This window comes from Phyllostomus hastatus, unplaced genomic scaffold (genome assembly GCF_019186645.2).
Source record: "Phyllostomus hastatus isolate PE091 unplaced genomic scaffold, TTU_PhHast_1.1 phas_scaffold_555, whole genome shotgun sequence".
NCBI classification, from domain to species: domain Eukaryota; kingdom Metazoa; phylum Chordata; class Mammalia; order Chiroptera; family Phyllostomidae; genus Phyllostomus; species Phyllostomus hastatus.
This window is the reverse complement of record NW_025334036.1, coordinates 2,969,890-2,993,722: the sequence shown is the minus strand read 5'-3', so window position 1 is coordinate 2,993,722 and position 23,833 is coordinate 2,969,890. Positions and strand designations below refer to the sequence as shown.

Here is a 23,833-nt window from a genome sequence, read left to right as displayed (position 1 = left end):
GCCTACACTACGCGGGGCTTTGCCGATCCCATTCATTCCATCCTCTCGCCAAACTTTGAGGGGGGCCCAGCGGGACTCCGACTCTGCCGCGCTCTCGCCTCTCCTCTGGCTCCCCGTAGGACTGCCAGAGTGAGCAAAAAGTACAGGACGCCTGGTTAAATCAGAATTTCAAATAAATAATCGTTTTTTTTCGTATAAGATGGCCTAATATTGCATGGGTATGCTTTTAGGATAAAATTACTCATTTACCTAAAATTGGAATTTTACCAGGCGTACTGTATTTTACCTGGCCCTGGCCCACTGGGCTTCAGATAACCCGGTCGTAAAGATCGGTGTTAGGTCCCTCAGGCCCTGCCCGGAGCTGACATCCTAGGAATTCCTGATGCTACGTCATTTTCCCGGAGCCTTCGCCGGGAGAACCCAGGACCTAGGCGGGCGAAGGGCACAGCCGCTCGGGGGCCCGCGCTCCCCCAAGTCTAAGTCCCGCCCCCCTGGCGTGAGACCACGCCCCCTGCTTCCGAGCAGGCCGCGCCCACTCCTCGCGAGAAGACTGCTCCGGCGCAGGAAGGCTCCGAGGCGGAAGTTGGGTACCGGAAGTGACAGTTGCTATGGAGCTTGAGGAGGACTGGCTGGTAGAATCCTTGCGCTTGTAAGTCGTGTGGTCCTGGAACCGGGGACTCGGTGGCACAGCTGGGCCGGCAGGCGCGAGAAGCAGCGCGTAGAGAATCCTGTTCTGGGCCCCGCGGGCGCAGGCGGCGGGACGGGGGCCCCCCCGCACGGAGGACTCCGCCTGGGCCTCGGCTCTGCCTCTGGGAAGTCGCACATTGCCGCGTGGGCCAAGTGGTGTGAGCTGCCAGTGGGAGCAGTGCTTGTGAAGGGTAATAATATGTGTCCGGTTATTTTGCACCAGCCTCTGAGTTGAGCCCCAGATTATCTCACAGATTCCTCCCATGAACTTGGGGGCGTCTGGGTGCTCGGGGAGCTCCTAGCCTCGGGGAAAGCCTGACTGCCTGGTTGCAGTCACACTGGGAGAGAAATGTGGAGCGCGACTTGATCCTGGGTGTGGCTGACTCCAGAGCCGGGGTCCCCCAACGCCGAACCATGCCAGAGTTCTTTAGCAGCTGTGAAGTGCTGTGCACCGTCACCCTGTGTCCCTGTCGTGCAGGTACCAGGATTTCCATGCATTCGACCTCTCCGGTGCCACTCGCGTCCTTGAGTGGATTGGTGACAAAGGTGAGGAGATGGGATCCCACTCAGCCCAGCAGGCACACAGGAGCTCAGCCCCGAGGGATCCAGCCCACTCTTCTGAGAGCCCCCTGGCCACGCGGGGCGATTTTGTGCCCTGCCGGCACTTCCTAAGATCGGGATCTGTCCCATCCCCCACTGCGGGTTTGGCGGAGTTTCTGGACCCAGCCATGGTCCAGAATCTTTCTAGCAGTTTGTCACAGCTCCGTCTCTTTCTTTCTCCAGGAGTTCTTGTCGCTGGCTATGAACGCCTGAAAAAAAACGAAATTCTTCATCTGACATTACCTCTCAGACTGTCTGTAAAAGAAAACCAGGTAATTTGAAATACAAATGCTGCGTATATGTGTCTACTTTTAGTCATCTGTTAAACCTTTATGGACCTTCCGTGGTCAACCAGCTGTTGTCCTGGGTACTAGAAGGAGGGAGACGGAGAGACAAACCCTGAGCTTGCCCTTCCGGTCCCAAAGAGGGAGGCAGAAATGCACAGAGATGAGTATTAGGGAATGTCCCATGATTTTTCAGAGGGCTGCTAGAGGAAGAGGTCACTTTTAGTTTATCGGAAATAGATTTACGGCGCTATTGAGGTATAGAGGGCGGTTAAAACCCTTAGGATGATCAAGAATGAATGTGGAATGCATAAGAAATAAGAGGGGAAGGTGGTTAAAAACAGAAGGATCGGATGGAGGAAGAGGAACCCACAAGGAATACTAAGAAGGAATAATGTTAAACCTGGAGCGCGCCTGGGCCAGTGTGGCTCGTCTTCCCTCGCACTGAAAGGTTGCCAGTTCGATTCCCGATCAGGGCACATGCCCGGGTTGCTGTTTTGGTCCCTTAGGACACATGTGAACGGCAGCCAGTTGATATTTTTCTCCCTCTCCTTCCCCTCCCACCCTGGCTTTCTCTCGCTCTAGATCAAAAATAAAAAATAAAATATTTAAAGTAGGAGGACTCTCAGGAAAGGTCAGTGTTTCAGAAGCCAAGAGAAGAGAAGAGTCGGAAGGAAAGAGTTAGTGTCTGCCTGGTGTTGCTGTAAAATCACCGCCCTCGTCTAGTAGGGCCGCCGGTCCGTTCCCCGGGGGGATGTTTCCTGCGGGTGCTGCCGAGTGCGTTGGTCTCCCCATCTCCTCTGCTCGAGCTGGAGCCCAGACGGGGCCTTTGTGAGGGACCTGCGTTACCTCCCGCCTCACCGCTGGCTTTTCCTTTCCCCTCGTGTGCCACTTCCTTTCCCCGCCTGCAGTTCTGTGCACGGAGACCGTGGTCTAGGGACCAAGAGCATGGGCCCGGTAGGCAGACTGGGGTTCAGATTCACAGGGTAACCCTGTGTGATCTTCAAAAACATGCTGAAATGCTCTGTGCTTTAGTTTTGTCATTTTAGAATTGGGATAATTCTGGCACCTACGTCTCATTGGGTGTTCGTAAGAATTCAGTGAGATAAAGTAGATAAAGCACTAAGCACAGTGCCTGATACGTTCAATGCTGGATAATTGGTAGCTATATTTTTATTACCAGAAAGACCCATCTGACTTTCAATGGGAGGTGGCAGGAGAAATAACTTCCAGCTTCCCCCGCCATGAAGCTGTTAAGCCTCTGTGACTGCTCCTAGAAGGCCTGCAGTGTAACACTCGTGCCAGAGTGAAAGGGGCTGGGGAGAGGTGGGGAGGGGGTTTGGGTGTGCGAGGAAGCTGTCCGTGCGGGCGGCTGAGACCGACACCGACAAATCACAGCCCTCGAGGCCCCGCAGGGAGAAGCATCTGTTGCCAGCAGAGCGGCTCCCCTGGCTTCCCTTCCCGCCAGGCTGGGATCTGGCTCCTCACCTGGCGCTCCCCTGCAGCCTTCCTTTGGGGAGCAGGCTCTGTCTGACTGGCCACCGCTCTGTATCGCAGGGCTTGTTCCCAGAAAGAGATTTCAAGGTACGCCACGGAGGGTTTTCGGACAGGCCCGTCTTTGATCTGAAGCACGTGCCAGACACCAGGTATGGTCAGCTGGTGACCCAGACCCTCCCTGCGGGACGGGGTGGCCAGAAATGTCGCGGGCGTTCCGCCTCCCTCCGTCACCTCCCCTTCCCTCCCACCTCAGCACACGCGCACAGAAACTGGGATACAGAGGAGCTATTGCTTGGTGTCTTTGTGGTCCCTCCGAAGACCTTCCGACCACTGTAACCCACAGACCTCTGGAGCTGCTCCAGATAGAAAGTAGAAGGTTGCTCCTAGGCTCTCCGGAGCTGCTGGCATGTGAGGGGGCCGACAGCCTGGCCGGCCGAGGCTGAGAGTCGGGTCAGGACTGTGCGCTCGGGCTCCGTGCTGGTGTCTTCTCCAGGACACCCCGTGCCACAGGGGAGCCCAGCCCAGTCCCGTGCCTCTCCACGGCTGTGGCCCTGTCCCCAGGGTGGACGAGTCTGCTCCTCCTGTTCGGCGAGGGTGACTGGTGTGGACAGTCCCTTCCTGCAGCGAGCTTTCCTGAGGTGGGCGTGTAGGAGTCCCAAGCTGAGTGGGCCGGAGAGGGGAAAGGGCGTGTGGGTGGGCTCCCCGCTGGCTGACCTGAGATTGCCTGTCTGTCCCAAACAGGTTGCTGGTGACCAGTGGCCTTCCAGGTTGTTCCCTGCAGGTGTGGCAGGTTGCCGAGGACAGCGGTGAGTGGGTTCGACTTGGTGCGGGCTGTCACACACACCTCCCTCCCCTAATCTGAGCCAAGTAAGAAGTAGACCCGGAGCCGGGTGGGAACTGAAACTCAGCGTCTACTTTAATGCAGGCAGGGATGAATTAGCAGCCACGGCATAGCACACAGGCCCCAGGTGGAGCTTCCTGTAACTCGCTTCAGGAATGGAACTTAGCAGCCCGCTCACAGGCGGGGCCCGTAGCGAACTGCCTCTCCCCCAGGCAGGTGCAGTGGCAGCGGCTAGGACAGAGCTATGACCACACAGGTGCGCTCACCTTGTGGAGGGGAGGAGGCAGCGGAGGTCCCCTCTCCGCGGCACGGTAGCCTCTGGGAAGGAAATGGAGGGAGGGAGCGGGAGGCTTGGCTGAGCCCATCTCCCTCAGAGAAGTCACTCCGCTCCTGCAGCGCCTGCGAGTGCAGGGGAGTCCCCTCGGCGTCCCCTGTCGCGGGTGCCGAGCCCGCAGTGCCGACCCAGCCCCGGCATCCCTCCTGCAGTCAGGGCCTTGTCGGCCAGCCGGTGCGATGGGTGCTCTGCCTGCCGGCGGGTCCCCACGCCGCCTGCCTTGGCTGCTTCCCAGAAACTGGCCTCGGGGGCTGGCTCCTCTCCGAGAGTCACTGTCGCCGAAAGGCCGTTGGTGTGCTCCCTCGCCCGGAGGTCACCGCCCCGTGCACCTTCCTTCACTGTTTCCTTTTTGTCGCTTCCGTGTCACCTCCAGGTGCTCGCGTCACTTTCTCGTCGTCGTGATTGTTGGTTACGTACTTTTACTGAGATTCACCCATTTTTGGTATACGGTTCAGTGACTTTTAGTAAATTTAACAAGCCGTGCAGCCGTCACTATAAATCAACTCTTAGAACATTTTTGTAACTTCCAGGAAGATCCATTATGCCATTTACTGCTAATCTCCTGCCCACGCCGCGCCCCAGGCAGCCACCAATCCGCCTCCTGCCTCTGTAAACTCCCTTCGTGTCGATGGCAGCGCGCAGTACGTGGTCTCTTGTGTGTGACTTCTCTCACGGAGCACGGTGCTTCGAGGCCCGCCTGTCACACCCCGTCACGGTGTGCATCGGTAGCCTGTCCCCTCTATGGCCGAGTGGTGCTCCGCTGTCTGGGTGGGCCGCGTGTGTCACACACTCGTCCGCCGGTTGGTGGGCTCGACGTCCGGCTGTTGCGAACAGTGCTGCTCGGAACGTTCACCGATCAGTCTCTGTGGACGCACGCGTGTCCTCCCGTCTCCCGGGCAGTCAGTGACGTTGCCGGGTCGTGTGGCAAGTTTATGTTCGATACGCTGAGAAACTTCCAAACTGTTTCCCGAGATGGTGTCGTCATTTACGTTCCCACCAGCGGGGTGTGAGGATCCCCATCGCTCCGTCCTAACGGGTGTGAGACTGTACACCATTGCGGCTCCCTTTGCGTTTTCTTCGTGACTGGCCGTGCGGAGCGTCTTTTCCGGTGCTGCTTAGCAGTTCCCACATTTCCTTTGGGGAAATGCCGACTCGGATCTTTGTGGTGAGGTTGCTTTTCCCCGGCTGAGGCAGTAGCTGTCAAGGGCCCCCCAATGTTCTGCCTTGTGCGTTCTCACGGGTGCTTGTTCAGCTTCACCCGCAGTCTGGGAGACGTGACCCAGGGTGCTCGTGGGTGCGCGTCACACCCCAGGCACTGGGCTGGGTGCTTTCCGAGTGCATCCCCCCGAGTCTGAGAGCAGAGTCCGTCCCGGAGAGGCTCACCGGTTCCTATTCACAAGGACAGCAGCCGAACCAAGACGCAGGCCGGGCTTCGGAGTCTGCTCACAGCCATGCCGGGCGGCGACCACAGTTCAGTAGGAACAGCTGCTGCAGTAGTAACAGCAGACGTGGGCTCTGGGAGAGGTGCCGGCGTTCCCACTGACCAGCGGCGTGCACCGTGCCCGCACTCGGCCTGGAACTGGCCGCTGGCGGCAGTCTGTCGAGGGAAGGGCTCAGTTATAATGATGATAGTAATTGCCGTGATCCGCAGCAGCAGCCACACCTCCCCCAGCCGGCGCGTGTTCGCCGTGCGCCCCCACGCAGAGCGCTGGGCGACGTCCTGGGGATTTGTCCGCCGAGAGGTCTGATTTGTCACTGTTGACTGTGAGGGACTGCACTTCTCGTGACAGAGCTAAGAAATCTTTTTTTTTAATATACTTTATTGATTATGCTATTACAGTTATCACAAGGATCTACATCCCAGATGACTCTGTCCAGCAAAGCTCTCATTTAGAATGGAAGGGCAGATAAAGTGCTTCTCAGATAAGGTCAAGTTAAAGGAGTTCATCATCACCAAGCCCTTATTTTATGAAATTTAAAGGGACTTATCTAAGAAAAGAGGATAAGAAAAAACATGTATAGAAATCTTTACCTGACTCAAAGTTTCCCCTGTTTTCTTTCACAAAACTTCTGATTTCTTTCCTCCCACGTTGAAGTCTGTGCTCTCTTTAGCGTTAACTTTTGTGTGCGGTGTGAGGAAGGGGGTCTGCACCTACTTTCTGCCTGTGACTCTCCTGTCCACCTGCGCGGCAGATCGATTGACGGAAGGGATCGCTTCTGGACTGTCCATTCTGTTCCATTGATCTTCACGTCTGTCCTCACGCCAGTAACTCGTAGTCTGCCCACAAGTGGGCTGTGCGGTGCCTAGCGGTTCGGAGGGGAGGGGAGGGGAGGGGGGATCTTGCCTTCCGCCTGGAGGCACCTCGCTGCTGCCTGGGTGCACGCGGGGCTGCGGTGCCAGGCTGCCCCCCTGCACGACCTGCGGCCCCCCCAGGCGGCTGGCTCCGATACTCCGGTGAGAGCAGGAGATCACATAAACAGGCGTCTTCCCCAGGTATCAGTGCAGAATGTTCTAGAGCCTGGGGAAAGCTGGCCGGCTGTTTTCCTAGAAACCTAAAAGCAGGGTATTATTTTGGAGGCTTTTCCAAGGTCCAGTTCTGAGCCACAGCTTCCGTGTCTGAAACCCGGGTTTTGTCAGCACGTCTGGAACAGATCTGGCCTGCGCACGGGGCAGGCGCACTCGTCAGACGCACGGGGCTGCGTGCACACCGGAGTGGGAGTTCGTTACTTTATGGCGAAGACACAAGTGCCCCTAGCGGAGGGGTGTTTCAGGTCCCGTCCTTTGCCCGTGGAAGACCTGACCTGACCCAAGGCTGCGTGAGGCACGTGCGCCACAGCGGCAGGCATGGGCGCAGAGGTGCCCAGGCCGTGTTTTCACAGCTGCCTCAGGCGGAAAGTGCGAGCCTTGCGGAGGCCGCGCTGCCCGGGCCTCCCCCCGCTGTCCCAGCCCCTGGCAGGGCCGGAGGCCTCCTCCCCCTCCTCTCGGCTGCCGCTTCCCCTCTGAACTGAAGTCTTCAGTCTGGCGCGGCTCCCTCTGCCCTGGGCAGGCCTCAGCGTCTTCTTGGACTCCTCGGCTGATCCGCCCTTGTCAGGGATACGGCTTCTGGGGCGTGCGTACGTACATGCGCGCGCGCTCAGTGACACGGGTCCGGCCGTCCCGACTCCTGCAGGGTGCCCGGCTCTGCGCCCAGCTGTTCTGTGTCGGTCGCGTCTTCAGACACAGCCTTCTTTTGTTTCAGCGCCGAGGCCTCGGGGCTGCCTGCCTGTGTCTTGCTCTGACCGGTGGTCTCACTGTGCGGCGTGGGGCTGCTTTGGAGCCGCGCCGTGGATTTGCCCGGAGGGGGCGTGTTGCCGGTGACGAGGGCGAGAGGAGGAGGGAGCCCGCACTTCTCTTCAGCGCTGATCGCAGAGCAGCTCTCAGCCCCGAGGCCCGTGTTTTCCACTGTGACTTTGAAATCCGTCTTTGAAGCCTTCCCCTGGGCCCCCCCCCCTTCCCCCGTCAGGGACAGGTCGCCTCTGGGACCAGGCCCCTTCTCAGAGCAGCCTCAGAGCAGCCGGTCCTGGGGGATCTGCTGCAGGCCCCTCAGAGGGGGTGGGAGGGAGGGAGCTGCGTTGCTTCGGTGTGGCCTCGGGGAGTCGGGAAGCCCTGCCGGGGCTGGTTTGAGTCACAGCCTCACTGGCCCTCCCCGGAGACAGACTCCGGTCCCGAGGCTCAGCTGCTGTGTCTGCCCGACCCTCTGAGGCTGCTGTGGCGGGAGCGGGTTCGCGACTCTGTGCTGAGGGCCTGCGGGCCTGGGGAGCAGCAAGGCCCAAGGGCCCGGGCACTCTCGCTCAGCCCAGGCGGCCCCTCCCCACCGTGCACTCCGTGCTTGTGAGCCTGCTGCCCCGGTCCTGCCAGTGCTCCTTCTGCATCCCTTCTGGGCACGCCCCGGCTCACCTGGCCTCTGGAATGGAGGGAGATGCACAGTCTCCCTTTTCCGGAGAGTGTGGGAAGCAAATAATGGGCGCCCTCCGGGAGCAGCAGCATAGACGTCTCCAAGCGAGCGGTTCGGACAGCAGCCACCTTGTTCCGAGCGGGGTTGTGAACGGCTTCTGTTCGGGAGGCCTCAGCTGCAGGTGCAGGTGCAGACGCAGAGCCTGCCTGCCCCCTGGCAGCCGAGGCGGACAAGGACAACTGAAGCTTGATTCAGCTTGAGGTCACGTGTCTGCCTCTTGTTCAGTGTGAAAAGGACACGGGCTTTCTTGTCCAGTCTGTGTTTGAGGACGAGGACACGTGCACCGTAACCTTCGCCTGCAAGGCTTCGGCGGAGCCCTGAGGTCGCAGAGTGTGTCTTGGGAGAACTTGTGTGGGTCCACACGCCCCGTGCCTGTGCTTTCACTCAGGGTGTAAGCGACGCTGTCCGTGTCGTCTGCCCTTTCTCTTCTCTTGTTTGTACTCCGCCAAGCTGTAAACAGCCAGAACTGCTTTTGGGGCTCGGAAGACGGTGGCTGTGATTCATTATCACCCATTTGCCAAACAGTTTATAAGACAAATTACGAAGGAATTGTAGTGCTTCTCTTCTGACAGTTTCAAAATGTGAACACAACTCAGAGTTCGTGTCTCCACATCGTCTCTTGCCAGCTGTCAGTTCCCCTTCTCCCCTGACCTTCAGATGTGCGGGGAAGGCTGGCTGGCTGTATCGGTGTGGTGATGCCGGCCTGCGTCAGCACTGTGGGCTTTCACCGCCTCCCCTTCCCCCTAGATGTCATCAGAGCCGTCAGCACCATTGCTGTGCCTGAGAGCGAGGGGAGTCTCTGGCCTCGGGTCTCCGTCTTCCCGTCAGCGGCCCCCGCAGTCCTGCACGGGGCGCGGCTCAGCGATCTGAAGGCCGTGGACCTGGAGTCCCAGAAGACCACGTACGCCTCAGGTGCGGCCGCAGCGTGCCCCTTGCCGGCCCCTCCGGCCACGGGGCTGGGGACCCAGGATGAATGAGAGTCGAGCTCTGGCTTCAGGGGCTCCCGTTCCGGGATTGGAGGAGGCCGTGCGGGGCCGGCACCCACCTGGCTGAGCACAGTGGCGGGGTGCACAGGAGGGGGGGACGTGGCTCGTTCTGCCTGGGACGGGGGACGCGTCCCAGAGGAGGGGACTCATGTCCGGCCGGCCGGCCCCGCCACATCGCCAGACCCGTGCGGCTCCCGCAGCTTTTCTCTCCCTCCCTCCGTCCCCCAGGTGTCGGCGACAGCGAGGAGCTCAGTAGCCTGCAGGCCCTGGACGCAGACACCTTTGCCTTCTGCTGCGCCTCGGGCCGGCTGGGGCTGGTGGACACCCGGCAGAAGTGGGCGCCGTCAGAGACCGCCGGGCCTGGCGGGGGGCGGTGGTGTGCAGAGGTCAGGGGCAAGGCCCCGGGCCCCGGACCCAGCATCGCCGGCCTTCGCTCAGACGGGCAGCTCTGTCTTCTGGACCCCCGGGACCTCTGCCGTCCCGTGAGCGCACGCCAGTGCCCTGTGTCCACACCCAGCCCTGACCCGGAGCTGCTGCGGGTGACGTGGGCCCCAGGCCTGGACCACTGCGTGGCCGTCTCAGGTACCGCCGGGCGGGACTCGGCGTCTGTGTCTGCGCTTTCTCTTCCAGGGCGCTTCCGGGTGCCCCGAGCCCCCCCAAGTTAGCCCTCCGGCTCTCCAGGGGCAGGCCCCCCCATTCTGGCTGTTGGGCCTTCACACAGGAGTGGCGGCGGGCTTTCCTGTCCAGCAGGAGTTCGGTTCTGAGGCTGCTCGGGAGGCCTGGGGGGACACCGGGGCGGCCACGGGCTGTCCGAGGGGGGGGCGGCGATGGGGTCACGCAGGCGTCTCTCAGGCCCCTCCCGCGGGCAGCAGGCTGCTGGCCTGGCCTGGCTGCGTCTGCTTGAGTGGGGTCCTTAGCGAGGGCACCTGGAGGCCAGCGGGAAGCACCCGCCGAGGGGCAGGGAGCCTGAGAGACGAGCAAGAGAGCGAGAGAGGACTACCGACGGCGGCAGGGCGCAGAGGGAGCGGGAGAGCCAGCGTGGGCAGAGGGGCCGGCCTCTCGCAGGACAGCGGGGGGCGGGGCGGGGGGGGGTGAGCGAGGGTAGAGCCAGGGCAGGGGGTGGGGGGGTGCGCTGAGGACGTTCCTCCGCAGGCTGCCCCTCCCCCGGCAGGGGGAGACGGAGAACATGGGGCAGGTGGGAAAGGCTTGGAAAAGTCTCTTAAGCCTCGGGCTCCCAGGGCGAGTGCTCACACCTCCTCCGTACAGTTGTGGAAAGTGAGAGAGAACGTGTGTCCGGGGTCGGCCTCAGGCCTGGCACGTGAGCGACGCCAGCAGGTCTCCGTCCCCACCCACCCCCGGGGTCGGGGGTCGGCCTCAGGCCTGGCACATGAGCGACGCCCGCAGGTCTCCGTCCCCACCCACCCCCGGGGTCGGGGGTCGGCAGCTGCCGGCAGAGGGCGGTATCCGCACCCCTGGTTGGCCGTCGGGGACCTCGTTTCCTGCCGGACCCCTCCCCCAGGGCCTGCTGTGGTTCTGTGGCGCGGGTCAGAGACGCCACGTCAGAGATGGCGTGTCCTTGCCGGCGTTCTCACTTCTCCTTCCTCCTCAGGCTTTGACGGGACAGTGCAGGTGCATGACGTCACGTCCTGGGACGGATCGCAGGGCCGAGCAGACCCAGTCTTCACTCACAGAGGCCACGTCTTCCTGGACGGCGGCGGGGCAGGCCCCGCCCCTCGGGTCACCACCCACACCTGGCACCCCTGCAAGCCAAGGACCTTGTTGTCAGCAGCGAGCGACGCCTCTCTGCACGTGTGGGACTGGGTGGACCTCCGCGCCCCCCACTGACGCCAGCCCTCCCGCGGGGCCTCCGGGGAGACAGTGCCGTGCGCACCCCGAGGGGGCTGATTCGGGGCTCGGGCGTCCGGGTTGCTGAAATGAGAGTAGCAGTAACGACCTCGGGGGGTGCTGGGGAAGTTAGGGGGAGTCTATAGAAAAGCACCGGGTAGGGTGCTTGCTGCAAAGGTCTGTACCTGGCTGCTCTCGGGTCCGGGCCCTCGGGGGCGACAGGACCCTGCTGCTTCCAGCAGGTTTGAACCCACAGGCTCTTGGCACCACAGACGCCGTCCCGGCCGGCCGTGGGAGGCATCCCATGTCGCGCTGGCCTGCACCGTCGTCCTTCCCTGCGTGCCGACCCTGCAGCCCACCCCCACGCAGCGCGGCTCCCTGTGCTCTGTCTGGTTGGGAGGCTCAGGTGACCCCCTGATGGAGACACTCGTGTTGGAGCCGGGCGGACCAGGACCCAAGTCCTGGCTCTGTTCGGGTCTCTCCTCTGTGGCATGGCCTGTCGTAGCACCACCACCTGGCGGAGCGGGTTTTGGTGACCTGTGACATTTCAAAAATACAAGTTGTTTCACTGGGATGTTGGCTGTTTTATAAATGTTTCAGCTTTGTCTCCATTCACCCATAGCAGAAGATCGCAACTTAGGGGAGGGCACTGAAGGCAAAGCCAGCTTACGTGTACCTTCTCACCGAGGGAAGGTGTAGGAAACCTAGTCCATTCTCCAGGTCGGAATTTTGGGCTCCACCTGCGTCTTGCACCTTGAATCTGTGTCCATGAGGAGAACTCAGCTGGCAGGGGTTTACTGAGCTCCTGTCTCATCCCACGCCCTGAGCTGCGTGCTGGAGACAGAGCCGGGGCCTGAGTGTGGGTGTGAATATCCAGAACAGAAGACGAGGCGGGCGGGGGAGAACTCCTGGAGGAGCGTGAGGCAGGGCTCAGGCACTGCAGGTGGAGAGGGCGGGGTGTGGTGGGCGGGGCCACCACAAAAAGGGAGGGAGTCCTCTTGGAGGAATTGATGGGAAACTTTCTTCTAGTGAAACTTGGTAAAGGCGGGTCACGGGACTTCTGTTCTCGGCCTTCCCGCCGTACCTAGCACAAGGACAGAATCAGCGATGGGGTCTCCTAGAATCGCGTGGTGTGGCCGGGCCACGGCCACGGCCTAGGTCCGAACCCCCTCCTCGCGTGCGATTCAGTCGACTCTGCACGGAGATGGGTCAGGAGGCCACCCGGCGCCTCGGCTGAGGCTGCCGCCCCGAGTCCGGGCTGGCGGACGGGGCAGGGCTGGCACGGGGCCCTGGGGAGGCCTGAGCGCCGGGCACGCACACGGGTCTGGGCTCCCCGGGGCGTGCCCTTTGAAACAACTGATGCCCCCCCCGAAGGTCGTAGGCCATTTCCAGCCCAGAGCAGGAGGGGGGCGGCGGGGAAGCCAGGTGTGGGTTTGTTAGCAACAGTCAAGTTCAGGTTTCTGACACACATTGAAAGACAAGTCCGGCCCTGGCTGGCCCTGGCTGGCCCGGCTGCATTGGAGCACTGTCTGTGCACCACACGGTCAGGCACGCGCCTGGGGGGCGGGTCCGGGTGTGCTGGGGGGGGGGGCAGCCGGTCGGTGTTCCTCCCCCTCGCCCTGCCGTGTCCTCTATGATCAGTAGGTATGTCCTCAGGTGAGGATAAAAAATAAGTTAGTAAATAAATAAACAACAGAGTCAGGAGAAGAATAGACTCTACTTTATTAGGGAGCACTGAGCACCCACCCTGTGAGAACCCGGGCCCCCGCTGAGCGCAGGCCCGGGGCAGAAAGAGGCAGTTTGACATTCTCCAGAAACGCCATAGCTACACTCTCTCTCCACAGCAAACCCCTCCACCCGCTCTCGGGGCCACCTGCACTGTTTGGAGGCTCACGGTCCCACCAACAAAGCCCTGCTGGCACCCTGAGACCAAGGGTGACCTCCGTAGGACGGACAGCTCCTGATTCAGGCCCAGAGCTGCCCTGGGGACAGGTGATGTGGCCTCAAAACCAAGACTTCCTTAGAAATGACCGTCGTGCAAAAGCTACCAGACAGAATTCTAGTTCTGTGCGCGTAAGATTTAAAAAAAAAAAATGAAGGGAACCGCTAGGTGCGCAGAGTAATGGTTATGGAGGGCGGTGTCTGTGGGGGGGAAGACCCGGCCCACCCTGCAGGTGAGGGAGCCGGGGGGGGGGGTTCTTCCCCCGCTGAGGGAGAAGCTGCCACCCCCCAGCGGCACACAGCTGGGGGTCTCTGCCTTCACACTAAACAAAAAACCAAGCCCCACAAAAACTCGAGCGTGCTCCCGGCAGCCGACTTGCCACAGGACAACAGCAGACCAGCAACCGTCAACCTCCCCGTCTGTGCCTCCCCTGGCAGGCCTGCCTGCCCTACCGCCGGTGGGAAGGCTGCCGGGACACTGGTTCCAGCGCCTACCCCGTGGTCGGTGTTTCCGGCACTAACCAGAAAAAAGGACTTGACCCTCACGTGGTGACTCAGAACTGGAGACGTCTCCCCGCCTTGACCTGAAATCAAAGCCCAGGGCAGAGCCGGGAGGGAGCTGGTGCCGACACGGGCAAGGGGCCGGGAATGCTCACAGCTCGGGCTGCAGGCCCCTCAGCCCACCCGGCTGCAGCCCGCCCACCCGGCTGCACCAGCAGATGGCCAGCACTGCTCTGAGGACTGGGTGGGTGGGGGTGGGCTTCCACCACCACCCCGCCCCACCACAGAGGAACTGGGCACAGAGGGGCCACTAGAGGGAGCCAGTCAAGCCGTGAGACTGTGAGACGAAAGAGGACCCAGCTCTGCGACCTCCCAGCCCAACTGTTCTCGGGGTGTGGCTCCGCCCTCTGTGCCGGGGGTGGGGTGGGGGGGTCCGAGGAATGAGGACGGACGAGCAGGTGACTCTGGCACAAACCCCCGAAGGCCACTCAGGAAGCAGGGCTCTTCTCTCCAATGAGACGTCCCACGTGGGGGCACTGTGCACGGTGACAGTCCCCTCCCCGGGGCCGGCCCCTCGCTGTTCCTCCTCGTCACATCAGTAGAGTTTCTCTTTCATGTGAGTCCTCTGGTGTGTAATGAAGTTGGAGCTGTTGCTGAAGCCTTTGCCACACTCGGGGCACTTGTAGGGCTTCTCCCCCGTGTGGATCCGCTGGTGTATGATGAGAACCGAATTCCAGCTAAAGCCCTTCCCACACTCGGGGCACCGGTAGGGTTTGTCCCCCAGGTGGGCTCTCTGGTGCATGACCAGGATGGAGCCTCGGCTGAAGCTCTTGCCGCACATGAGGCACTCGTAGGGCTTCTCGCCCGTGTGGGTCCGCTGGTGCACCACCAGCTGGGAGCGCTGGCTGAAGCTCTTCCCGCACTCGCCGCACTTGTAGGGCTTCTCGCCCGTGTGGATCCGCTGGTGCTTGATGAGGTTGGAGCTCCAGCTGAAGCTCTCCCCGCAGGTCAGGCACTCGTAGGGCTTCTCGCCCGTGTGCATGCCCTGGTGGGCGATCAGGCTGGAGCTCTGGCTGAAGCTCTTGCCGCACTCCCCGCACTTGTAGGGCTTCTCCACCAGGTGGGTTCTGCGGTGCGTGGCCAGGTTGGAGCTGCGGCTGAAGCTTTTCCCACACTCGCTGCACTGGTAGGGCTTCTCCCCCGTGTGCGTCCTCCGGTGGGTGATGAGGGCTGAGCTCTGGCTGAACCGCTGCCCGCAGTCGGGGCATTTGTACGGCTTCTCCCCCGTGTGGATCCTCTGGTGTCTGATCAGGTTGGAGTTGTAGCTAAAGCTTTCGCCGCATTCTTTACATTCGTAGGGCTTCTCTCCGGTGTGGATTCCCTGATGCGTATTAAGGCTGGACCGATTGCCGAAGCTCTTGCCGCACTCCGGGCACGAGTACGGCTTCTCCCCCGTGTGCGTTCGCTGGTGCGCGATGAGGTTGGGGCTCCTGCTGAAACTCTTGCCACACTCGGCGCACTGGAAGGGCTTTTCGCCCGTGTGGATCCTCTGGTGGGTTATGAGGTTGGCGCTCCGGCTAAAGCTTTTCCCACAGTCCCTGCACTTATAAGGCTTCTCCCCGGTGTGAGTCGTTTGGTGTCGGCTGAAGTTGGAGCCGTCACTAAAGCTTTTCCCACACTCGTCGCATTTGTAGTACTTCTCTCCCGTGTGGGTCCGCTCATGCGTGATTAGGTGGGACTTCCGGCTGAAGGTCTTCCCGCACTGGGGGCACTCGTAGGGCTTCTCGCCCAGGTAGGTGCCCTGCAGGCCGATGAGCTGCCCGGCCCCCCTGCGCTGCGCCGGCAGCCGCCCGCGGTCCTCACCTGGGGCCTTTCTCCGGGGCGCCCGGGAGCCACAGCCCCTCTGACAGTCGCTTTGCCAGTGGGGCCGCCGAACGCCCTCCCCCTCCGGCATTTCTGAGAAGATCTCGCTCGACTCCCCGTCCTCAAATAGGTCTTGATTGGAGTTCTCCCCGTTTTCACTCTGGATCTCGAAATCTGGAATAATGGAGAAAAACATACAGTGTATATGCAATTCCCTACAATGAAGAGAAAAGGAAACCAAAGGAGAGATTTGGAAAATTTCAACTTCTAGTGAAAATAAAGAGGTGAAAGAATCCTTGAGACTTTGAAAAACCAGGTGTGTTTCCTTCTAACTGGTTATCTGGTTACCATGCCCCGAACTTCCCGGCGGTCACCCAGGATGTCTCGGGCTTCAGGCTGTGGGTTTATCTCTGCTTGTCCCTCCCCTGGGCCGTGAGGGCAGGCGGGAATTTGGAGATCCCAATCGAGGGAAAAGAACGGGGTGCACGACCCACAGTGCACACCACGGTGCCTCCTGCTTGGTAGGTGCTCAGTTAAACCTGATGAATGAATGAGGTTTTTATTGGTCACAGAACTTTCCCTAAAGCTGAGTCTCTTTTCAAAAGGAGCTTATAAAGTAATCCCATGCATTAAAAGTATGTCTCGTGCTTATGCTCTTCATCGGCGTGTGAGACACAGACCCGGACCCCTGCAACAGGGGCCGCTGTGATCTCCCAGACCACTGGAAACCAGAGGTGGCAGCTACAAAAGCCCTCAGCTTTATCTGCAGAAAGCGCCCTTGGACAGACCTCCCGCCAGCAACACAAAGTATCTACCTTCCAGAGCCCGGTCAAACCCTCCACTCGCAATGCTACAGAAAGAAATCACACCCCCTTCCTTAGACCGGAGACTGGTGCGTCCACCCCAGGATTAAGCCAGAGCCGCAGAAAGCTGTGAGCCTGGACCACACAGTTCTGACCCCGGAGAAGGGCGTTCACTGAACTGCGTGTGTCGGTTTAATGGCCCTGGCCGACAGGGACGCTCGAAGGAGTGTCATTAGTACTTAATGGCTGTCAGGAACATTAACGCTGCCAGGAAGTTGTTGACAACATTGCTTCTTGTTTCTGCCACACAATGTCCTTTTGATGAGCCCAAGGAGGAAACCTCCTCCCGACGGGAACACCAGAAGGCGACCCATTTGTGGGGTGAGTTCGTCTCTGCCTTGCCAGCCTCCAAGTTCGGAGCCAAAAACACAGAGTACGAACACCGGATGTTTTGCAGCAGGCAACGTACGTTCTGGCACTTTTTCCTCCCGTTATTTTCTTTTCTACTGTAATTTCCTGTGCACTCTGTCTATAAGGTGTCTTAAATTCCTTATTTTTTAGTCTGTAGCATATACAAAAATAACTCAGTGCTTTACTGATGAAGATGATAGTCCGTTTACTCCTCAGACCTAGCATCAGACCCCCTTAGAAAGCAAATCTGTCCACAGCAGAGAAAACAGTTAGCAAAATGATTACACGCAGCCCTAGTGACATTTCCATCATTAAAGCTAATAAACTGTTTACAGTAATGCTCAATTCAGTGATTAGTTTCCATGACAATGTAAATTTCCACTTATGTGCATGATAAAATGTGATGCACATCTCCTAAAAAATATTTTTAAAATTTTTATTTATTGATTCCAGAGAAAGAGAAACATTGATTTGTTGTTCTATCCATTGATGCTTTTATGGACTGATTCTTGTCTGTGCCCTGACCCGGGACTGAACCCACAACCTTGGACTACCGGGACAAAACTCTGGCCACCTGCATTCCCAGCCAGGGCCTCGATACGCATCTTTCAGGAAGAACCTGGGTTCCGCTTGTGCCTTTAGTCCATGTGAGATTGCATTTAAACTTGCAAATAGGCCTGCAACTACATTTTGTGCTCACACTAACATACCTACTGCGGGTAATCCCTGAGCTCGGACGACTGCCCTCTGGCCCCCTCCCCCGGGTGGGTCTCGGGGGCTGGACCTGGGCAGGAGGGGCACGGCGCAGGCTCCCACCTGGCCAGGGCCAGCAGGTCGCAGGTCCCCCAATGTCCTGCAACCGTGTTTCACAAGCTGCCCGCACAGGGGTGTGCTGTCATGTCCCTTCTATAAATCAGGGCCGCCTTGCCGGGCAGATGTGACCCTCCTCTGCGCAGTCACAAGGAAGGTCACACTGAGACCGGCGAAGATGACCTCCCAGGCAGAAGCCAGGGGACTGACAGGCCCGGCATCTCCAGTGTCGCGGAGAGACAAGGGCAGGGAGTCCCTGCACCGCCTGAGGCGCCGGCTGGGACCTAACCTTCTGCGTCCTGATGGACTCGTCCCGTCCGTCGGGGGCAGGTAACCCCGGTGTTTACATAGGATGAGAGGTTTTGTGTTTTTATAAGTAGGAAGAGTAAAATTAAAAGTTACTTAAAAAAAAAATTTCATGTTATTTATTTTTAGAGAGGGGGCAGGGAGGGAGAAAGGGAGAGGCACATCCATGGGTGAGAGAAACGTCCATCGGTTGCCTGTCGCGTGGCCCCCAATCAGGAACCTGGCTCGCAACCCAGGCTTGTGCCCTCCCTGACCGGGAATCAAACCGGTGACCGTTCAGTTGGCGGGAACGACATCCAACCCACTGAGCCACACCGGCCAGGGCTAAAAGCTACTTTTCAAGGCCAAAGGAAACCAGGAACTTCGCTTCAGACGAACCTCAGGAGCTACCCAACACGCGTGGAAGCGAACGCACTGGGAGCTGCCGTCCTGGCTCCGCCGCTCAGCCTCCGCGTGGCGGCAAGGAGGGGCCGCCTGGCCGCACTCCCCGCCCTCGCCCGCACTGCACCAGATCGCCCGCACAGCACCAGCCCGCCCACCTCGCGGGGCTGTCAGCGAGGGGGACCGGGAAGGTGCCCGCCGCAGGGCTGGGCTCCCGGGAGGCCCTCAGTGGAGCTCCCCTTCTCCCAGAGATGGCGCACTCCTGTCTCCCCGGGCCCCCGAAGGCTGTCACAGCCTCTGCCCTTTCCTTTCTCCCCTTCCCGGTTCTCCGCCTTCTCCGAACCCGATGCCTCCGAGCCAGTCACCTTGGCGTCAGGCCTCCTCTGCGTGCCCCTCTTTGCCTCCCAGAGGACGTGAACAGCAGTCCCGTGCTCAGAGCCGTGAGTTCGAATCTCGGCCCCGTACTAGCTGCGTGATCTTATGGGAGTCACTGAACTTCTCTCACTTATCGCACGGAGTGATGAAGTGGGAGTGACTGCTTCCCCGCCCCCCAGGGGGTAGTTTCCGTGAGTGTCGCACACCGTGTGCGACACTCGTGCGAGGCACCCTGTCTAGCCCACGGACAGGGACCGACAGACGCCAGCTCTCACAGGCGTCCAGCCTCCCCCGCTCCCCTGCTGCCCCCACCTCGGCCCAACCCCTGTACAGCTGATGTCTAAGTGGCTTCCTGGCTGATGTCCTGCCTCCAGCCTCTCCCTGCTCTAATCAAACCCACATCCTGTTGCCAAACTCGGCTTCCTCCCTGCCCCTTGGGCCCCTGTTCAAGAACCTGCTGAGGCCGGTGACAGACAGTCCCAGCCTCCACCCTCCCTGCCCCCAAACTCGACTTCCCACCACTTCCTCAAGGCACACTTCCCACTCCCGTAGCCAGCCCTCCGCACCGGCACCGGCACCGGCACCGGCACCGGCACCAGAGCCGGAGCCGGGCCCTGCCAGGCCCCGCTTCCGAGCCTCGCTTAGCAGCACAGCTGCTCCCGGAGGCCGCCCCTCTGTCTGCCCCGCACCTTTCCAAATTCTGCCCCCCCCCCCTCCTGCAGCTCTGCTCGAGGCCCACGTCCGACACACAGCCTCTCTGCCCTCTCCTCCTGCGTCCTCATCGGCACACAGGCAGCCACTGCCCACGGGTCCTGAGGCCATCCTGGGGCAGACTGCAAGCAAATACCTGGGACTCAGGGAGTCCCGTTTACAAGCGAAAAGCAGGACGGGGACGGACAGTCCAGGGGCATGCCTGCGTGCCACTGTTTACTAATAACACGGGGGCCCACGCACTGACTGTTGCAAAGGACTCCAGTTCGTAACTCCTGCTTTAAGAACCAGCACAACTCTGTGCCGCAGAAAGTCCCCGGTTATCAGCTGGTTGACGCGTCATTCACCTCTGTCTCATAAAAACAATCCCTTTTGTAAAACTAGGATTCGTTTTTTTCTAGCTGCCTGAACTTCAAATGTGTGGATGTCTATTGCACAACCACGGGAAGGCGCCGAGGAGTGATTTATGGGGCCCTCAAACCCCACGTCAGCTCCCTAATGCTCCGGGTGAATGCAGAAGTGAAAGCCACGCCGGCCGTGTAAACGTGCTTCCAGGAACACTCCTCTGCGTCCCTGCTGCACCGACATTCTGGAGCTGTCGCTGCAGCCCAGGGACTTTAAATGGGCGACAGTGAGCTGGTTTTCCCAGACAGCGCAGAGGCACGGGGCGGTCCCGAACTCGGTCCTGGATGCCACCACCTTCTCCTCCTCCACCTCGGAGGCGGCCCCACCCTCCCCTGCGCGTTTGGGCGGCTCACCACTGTCCTGAAGGGTCTGGGTCAGGTCTTCCATCAGAGCCACTGCCTCCTCGCTGCTCTCCGGCCGGTGCTCCTGCAGCCAGGCCTGAATTTCCCTGGGCATCACCGTCAGCATCTGCTCCTTGGTGTGCACCTCGGGCCTCAGCCAGCGCCGGCAGAGCTCTCGGAGGCGGCCGAGCGCACCCTGCGGCCCTCCCACCGCCTCCTCCGGGGGGCTGCCCTTGTCGGCGCTCTGGAGGAAGGGCTCGGACTCAGGGCCGTCCTCCTGCAGCACAGCCTCCTGTACCCAAGAGTCATCCTCCAGGATCATGGTGGCGACCTCCTCCTCCTGCTCGTCCTCCTCTGGGGGTACCTGGACCACGGGGTTCAGGGGGGTGGCTGCTCTCGGCACCTCCGCAGCCATCACCCGCGTCCTTGGGGCACTCACTCAGGCTGCTGGCCTTTCCCTGCAGTCTTCTCCGGCCAAGCTCTCTGAGAAGACACCTCCCTCCTCAAATTTCAACAAGTAGCCTGGCAGAGAAATGAAAAAGAGAACGAGAATCATTAAGTATATACAGTCCTAAAATGATCTAACACAAGCAGCCTGGGTCGGACCGCCAAGTGATCCTCACATCCACAAATCAACAGGAGCTTCCTGTCCCTCTTAAAGGAAAGATGGCTTAGTCCCGAAAACCTATCTCTATAGCAAGAGAAGTTAAGAAGAATCATAAACACAACATATACAGTATTTTTCTTTCCAAAAGACCGAGGCATGAGGCCAAGAACTTCAAAGCCCGTGCGGGAATCCAGGACTGAGGTTTCCGGCCCTAAGTCGGTGACCCGGACCCAACACACTCAACCTCTCCGACCACCACTAAGTAGAGGTACCAACATCCATCCTTCTTACTGTATGAGGACACCTTCGGGATTAGCAATGGATCAGATGTCAAGGGACTTAGAGCCTCATTAGAAGGAAGGCAACATCTCAGCTGAGTTATTATCATATTTCAAAGCATGAAGTTCTAAAGTGTCCACGCTCTTCCATTCAGCCTTGGCCGCTCAGGAATCTATCTTTTAAAATAACCATCTTTGCAAAGAGAAATTTATATGCAAGGAGGTCCAATCATAGCATTCTTTCTAATCGCAAAAACAAACAAAAAAAAATGGACACATTACAAATCCAGCAGCAGGGGAATGGTTACTAAATTATGGCACATCCATTAAGTAAAATGTATTAAAAACTATATTGATATAAAAATGTCTACCTATGACCAAGAAGGCGCTCAGTTCCGTATCTTAATTTGACAGTAGTTGCCCAAGAACACATGTATGAAATTTAAGATTTGTGCATTCTGCTGTAAGTTTAAAATATTTTGAAATATTTTAAAGTTATGATAACAAAGAGCATTAATCCTTGAATATTTAAGATAATCCTCGTAATATGAAAATTAGGGATAAAAACAAAACCAGCAAGGCCTTAAAGCCATAGATAACAGTATGACCCCAATTCCCTTTAACAATGAACAGACACAAGAAAAACAAAAAAGGGGGTCTGGATGGAAATTCTACAACATGTTGAGGGCAGTGAAATTACAAATTATTTAAAGACTATAAAGGCCATAAAAGCAATGGAAATTCATTTTAAAAAATCATTATTGTACCATAAAGACTCAGATAGCAGTTCCCCCTCCACAACAAAAGGAAGAAAGGGAGAGAAGGAAAAACTTTATTTAAAGAACAAAATAGAAATACTAGTGGGAAAACCGAAGTTCCCAACGTGTATTCACGGTGACTAGAAGCAGCACAGGGATAACAACTCTTACTTAGGAGCCGGGGTAAACCGTTCCTAGTAAGCCACTAATTCTCTGTGCGAGCCGGGACAAGACACTCCCCCTCTGAGCTCAGTTTCCCCCGGTGTAAAATGAGGGGCTGCGCGGGGTGTCGTCCAGTGTGCTTCCATCCAAACCCTGCGCCTCCGGTTCGATGTGCAAGGAACTCCTCGCTGGGAGAACAGCCTGGGTGCGTCCGCTGAGCGAACCGGCGCGTCTACCCGGACTGCCCGGGTCTCGCGGCCACGGACAGCGCCCCCGACGCCCCTCCCCCAGCGGGCTGCCAGCAGCGGCTCCAGGCCCGTTATCCCTGCGCCTCGCGCCACTCCCAGGGGCCGCGAGGCTCCAGGACTGTGTCTCCAGGCTCACCTCTCCGGAGACCAGATACTGCTCCGGCGGCGGCTTCGCATGCAAAAGCACCCCGGCCAGGGACCGGCCCCTCCGGAGTCAAGACTGCTCCGGCCCGAGGGGCGCCGAGAACAATGGACGGTAGAGGCCCGCCCCCAACCGTTCTCATTGGCTACCGAGAACGGCCCCTGGAGCTCTGCTTTTCTATTGGCGAATACAACTCCCAGCCCGCGGCGGGAAAGAGGCTGGACTAAAGGCATTGTGGGAGTTGTAGTCCATCCACTCAGACCACCCGGGTTGCGGGACTGAGAGCGGAGTTTGAGGTTGATGGCCCGGGCAGCATCCGAGGGCCAGAGCAGAAAAGCTGCGGGCTGGCCATCAGGACCCCAGTGTCGTCCAGAGCTGTGACTTGGAACAGGCCAGTCATTACACTTCTTTAGGGCTGGTATATATTTGTCTATAAAAAGTGAAAGTTAGGCAGAGGGACTTGAAGTTCCTTTTCAGCTATTGTTAGGCCCCTCGACGACCAAAAGCAGTCCCGGAGGAGGAAAGGCATCTGCATAGCAAAAGCCCTCTGTCGCCTGAGCCCAGCACCCCGCTGCCAACGTGCAGGTGCACCTGGCCTTTGCACACACCTTTGGTTTTGCACGTGGTATTCGTGTGCCTGAAGGGAAGACCCGTCTTGCCTCTCCTGCCAGGAACTCCCGTTCTTTCCTCTGTCCCCATCGGCAGCTTCCCAGGCAGAGACACCGCCCTCAGCACACCTTTCGTCTCTCCCCGTCGTCAAGCTCAGCGCTGAAAGGCGAGCTGGGAAGCTGGCCTCTGCCGTGGCGTTCCCATGCCTGGCTTTCTTGAAGAAAAGGCTTCCCCGATGCTGCGTGACAAGTAAGTAACTGCGTGGAAATCCAAGGGGGAAAAGATGAGAAAGAACCGAGAGAAAGACACTCTTAAAAGATGGAGGGTAAGCCCTGGCTGGCATAGCTCAGTGGATTGAGCGCGGGCTGCGAACCAAAGTGTCGCAGGTTCGATTCCCAGTCAGGGCACGTGCCTGGGTTGCAGGCCACGGCCCCCAGCAACTGCACATTGATGTTTCTCTCTCTCTCTTTCTCCCTCCCTTCCCTCTCTAAAAATAAATAAATAAAATCTTAAAAAAAAAAAGATGGAGGGTAGAACAATCCTGCATGTTTGCACGCAGAGCAGTCACTGGAGGCACACACAAATGACTGTATTGGTTGTTTTTCATTTTCATTTCAGTTTCACTTCATGCAAATTTGATTTTCATTTCATGGATGTTTGAGAAATATTTTATGTTTATTGGTGATTTAAATTTTTTCTCTATGCACTGACTGGTCATATCTTCTTCTCATTTTTTTTTATATTGAATTTACCGTGAGAGCTATTTGTATGCTAAGAAAATGATTCCTTTATTTGTCACAGAAGTTGCTACGATTTTTCTCAGTGTTTTGTTTGCTTTTTGTTGTTTTTTTTTTTAACATAGAACTTGGACATTTTTATGATGTCAGTTTTGTCGATCTTGTCTTTTTATAGCTTCCGAGATTTGCGTTATTCTTAGAAAGTTCTCTGCACCACTCCAGACATTATTTGAATTTCACTTATTTTTCACTAATTATAACCCCTTTAACTAATCCAAGTTTAAAGACCGAGAAGTGCGGTTCTGCCACTGTTCGTCCCTGGTAGTGTCTTAATTGATTAGCCCAAAGTGACCACATGCAAACAGCGCCACCTCC

The 23,833-nt window shown here is 58.4% G+C and overlaps 2 protein-coding genes across 2 annotated transcripts; one reads left to right on the top strand and one right to left on the bottom strand.

Annotated features, from left to right (window-relative positions):
- Window positions 1-596: 596 nt before the first annotated feature.
- WDR73 (WD repeat domain 73) lies at window positions 597-11,641 on the top strand. Its single transcript, XM_045824846.1, has 8 exons — window positions 597-649; window positions 1,166-1,233; window positions 1,471-1,559; window positions 3,129-3,217; window positions 3,810-3,874; window positions 8,986-9,150; window positions 9,453-9,806; window positions 10,834-11,641. The coding sequence occupies exons 1-8, from the start codon at window positions 609-611 to the stop codon at window positions 11,067-11,069; spliced, it is 1,107 nt and encodes a 368-aa protein (XP_045680802.1). The 5' UTR covers window positions 597-608; the 3' UTR covers window positions 11,070-11,641.
- Window positions 11,642-12,779: 1,138 nt separating this feature from the next.
- Window positions 12,780-22,205, bottom strand: ZSCAN2 (zinc finger and SCAN domain containing 2). The gene is made up of 3 exons (XM_045824833.1): window positions 22,107-22,205; window positions 19,930-20,439; window positions 12,780-15,548 (listed from the first exon to the last, which is right to left on the bottom strand). The coding sequence occupies exons 2-3, from the start codon at window positions 20,330-20,332 to the stop codon at window positions 14,107-14,109; spliced, it is 1,845 nt and encodes a 614-aa protein (XP_045680789.1). The 5' UTR covers window positions 20,333-20,439; window positions 22,107-22,205; the 3' UTR covers window positions 12,780-14,106.
- Between the last annotated feature and the right edge of the window lie 1,628 nt (window positions 22,206-23,833).

Coding starts and splice junctions, on each gene's coding strand:
- WDR73 (XM_045824846.1), top strand. CDS start 609: ATGGAGCTTGAGGAGGACTGGCTGGTAGAATCCTTGCGCTT. Junction 3,875..8,985: donor GCAGGTTGCCGAGGACAGCG/GTGAGTGGGTTC, acceptor CCTTCCCCCTAG/ATGTCATCAGAGCCGTCAGC. Junction 9,807..10,833: donor CCACTGCGTGGCCGTCTCAG/GTACCGCCGGGC, acceptor CTTCCTCCTCAG/GCTTTGACGGGACAGTGCAG.
- ZSCAN2 (XM_045824833.1), bottom strand. CDS start 20,332: ATGGCTGCGGAGGTGCCGAGAGCAGCCACCCCCCTGAACCCCGTGGTC. Junction 15,549..19,929: donor CCAGACCCTTCAGGACAGTG/GTGAGCCGCCCA, acceptor CCATTATTCCAG/ATTTCGAGATCCAGAGTGAA.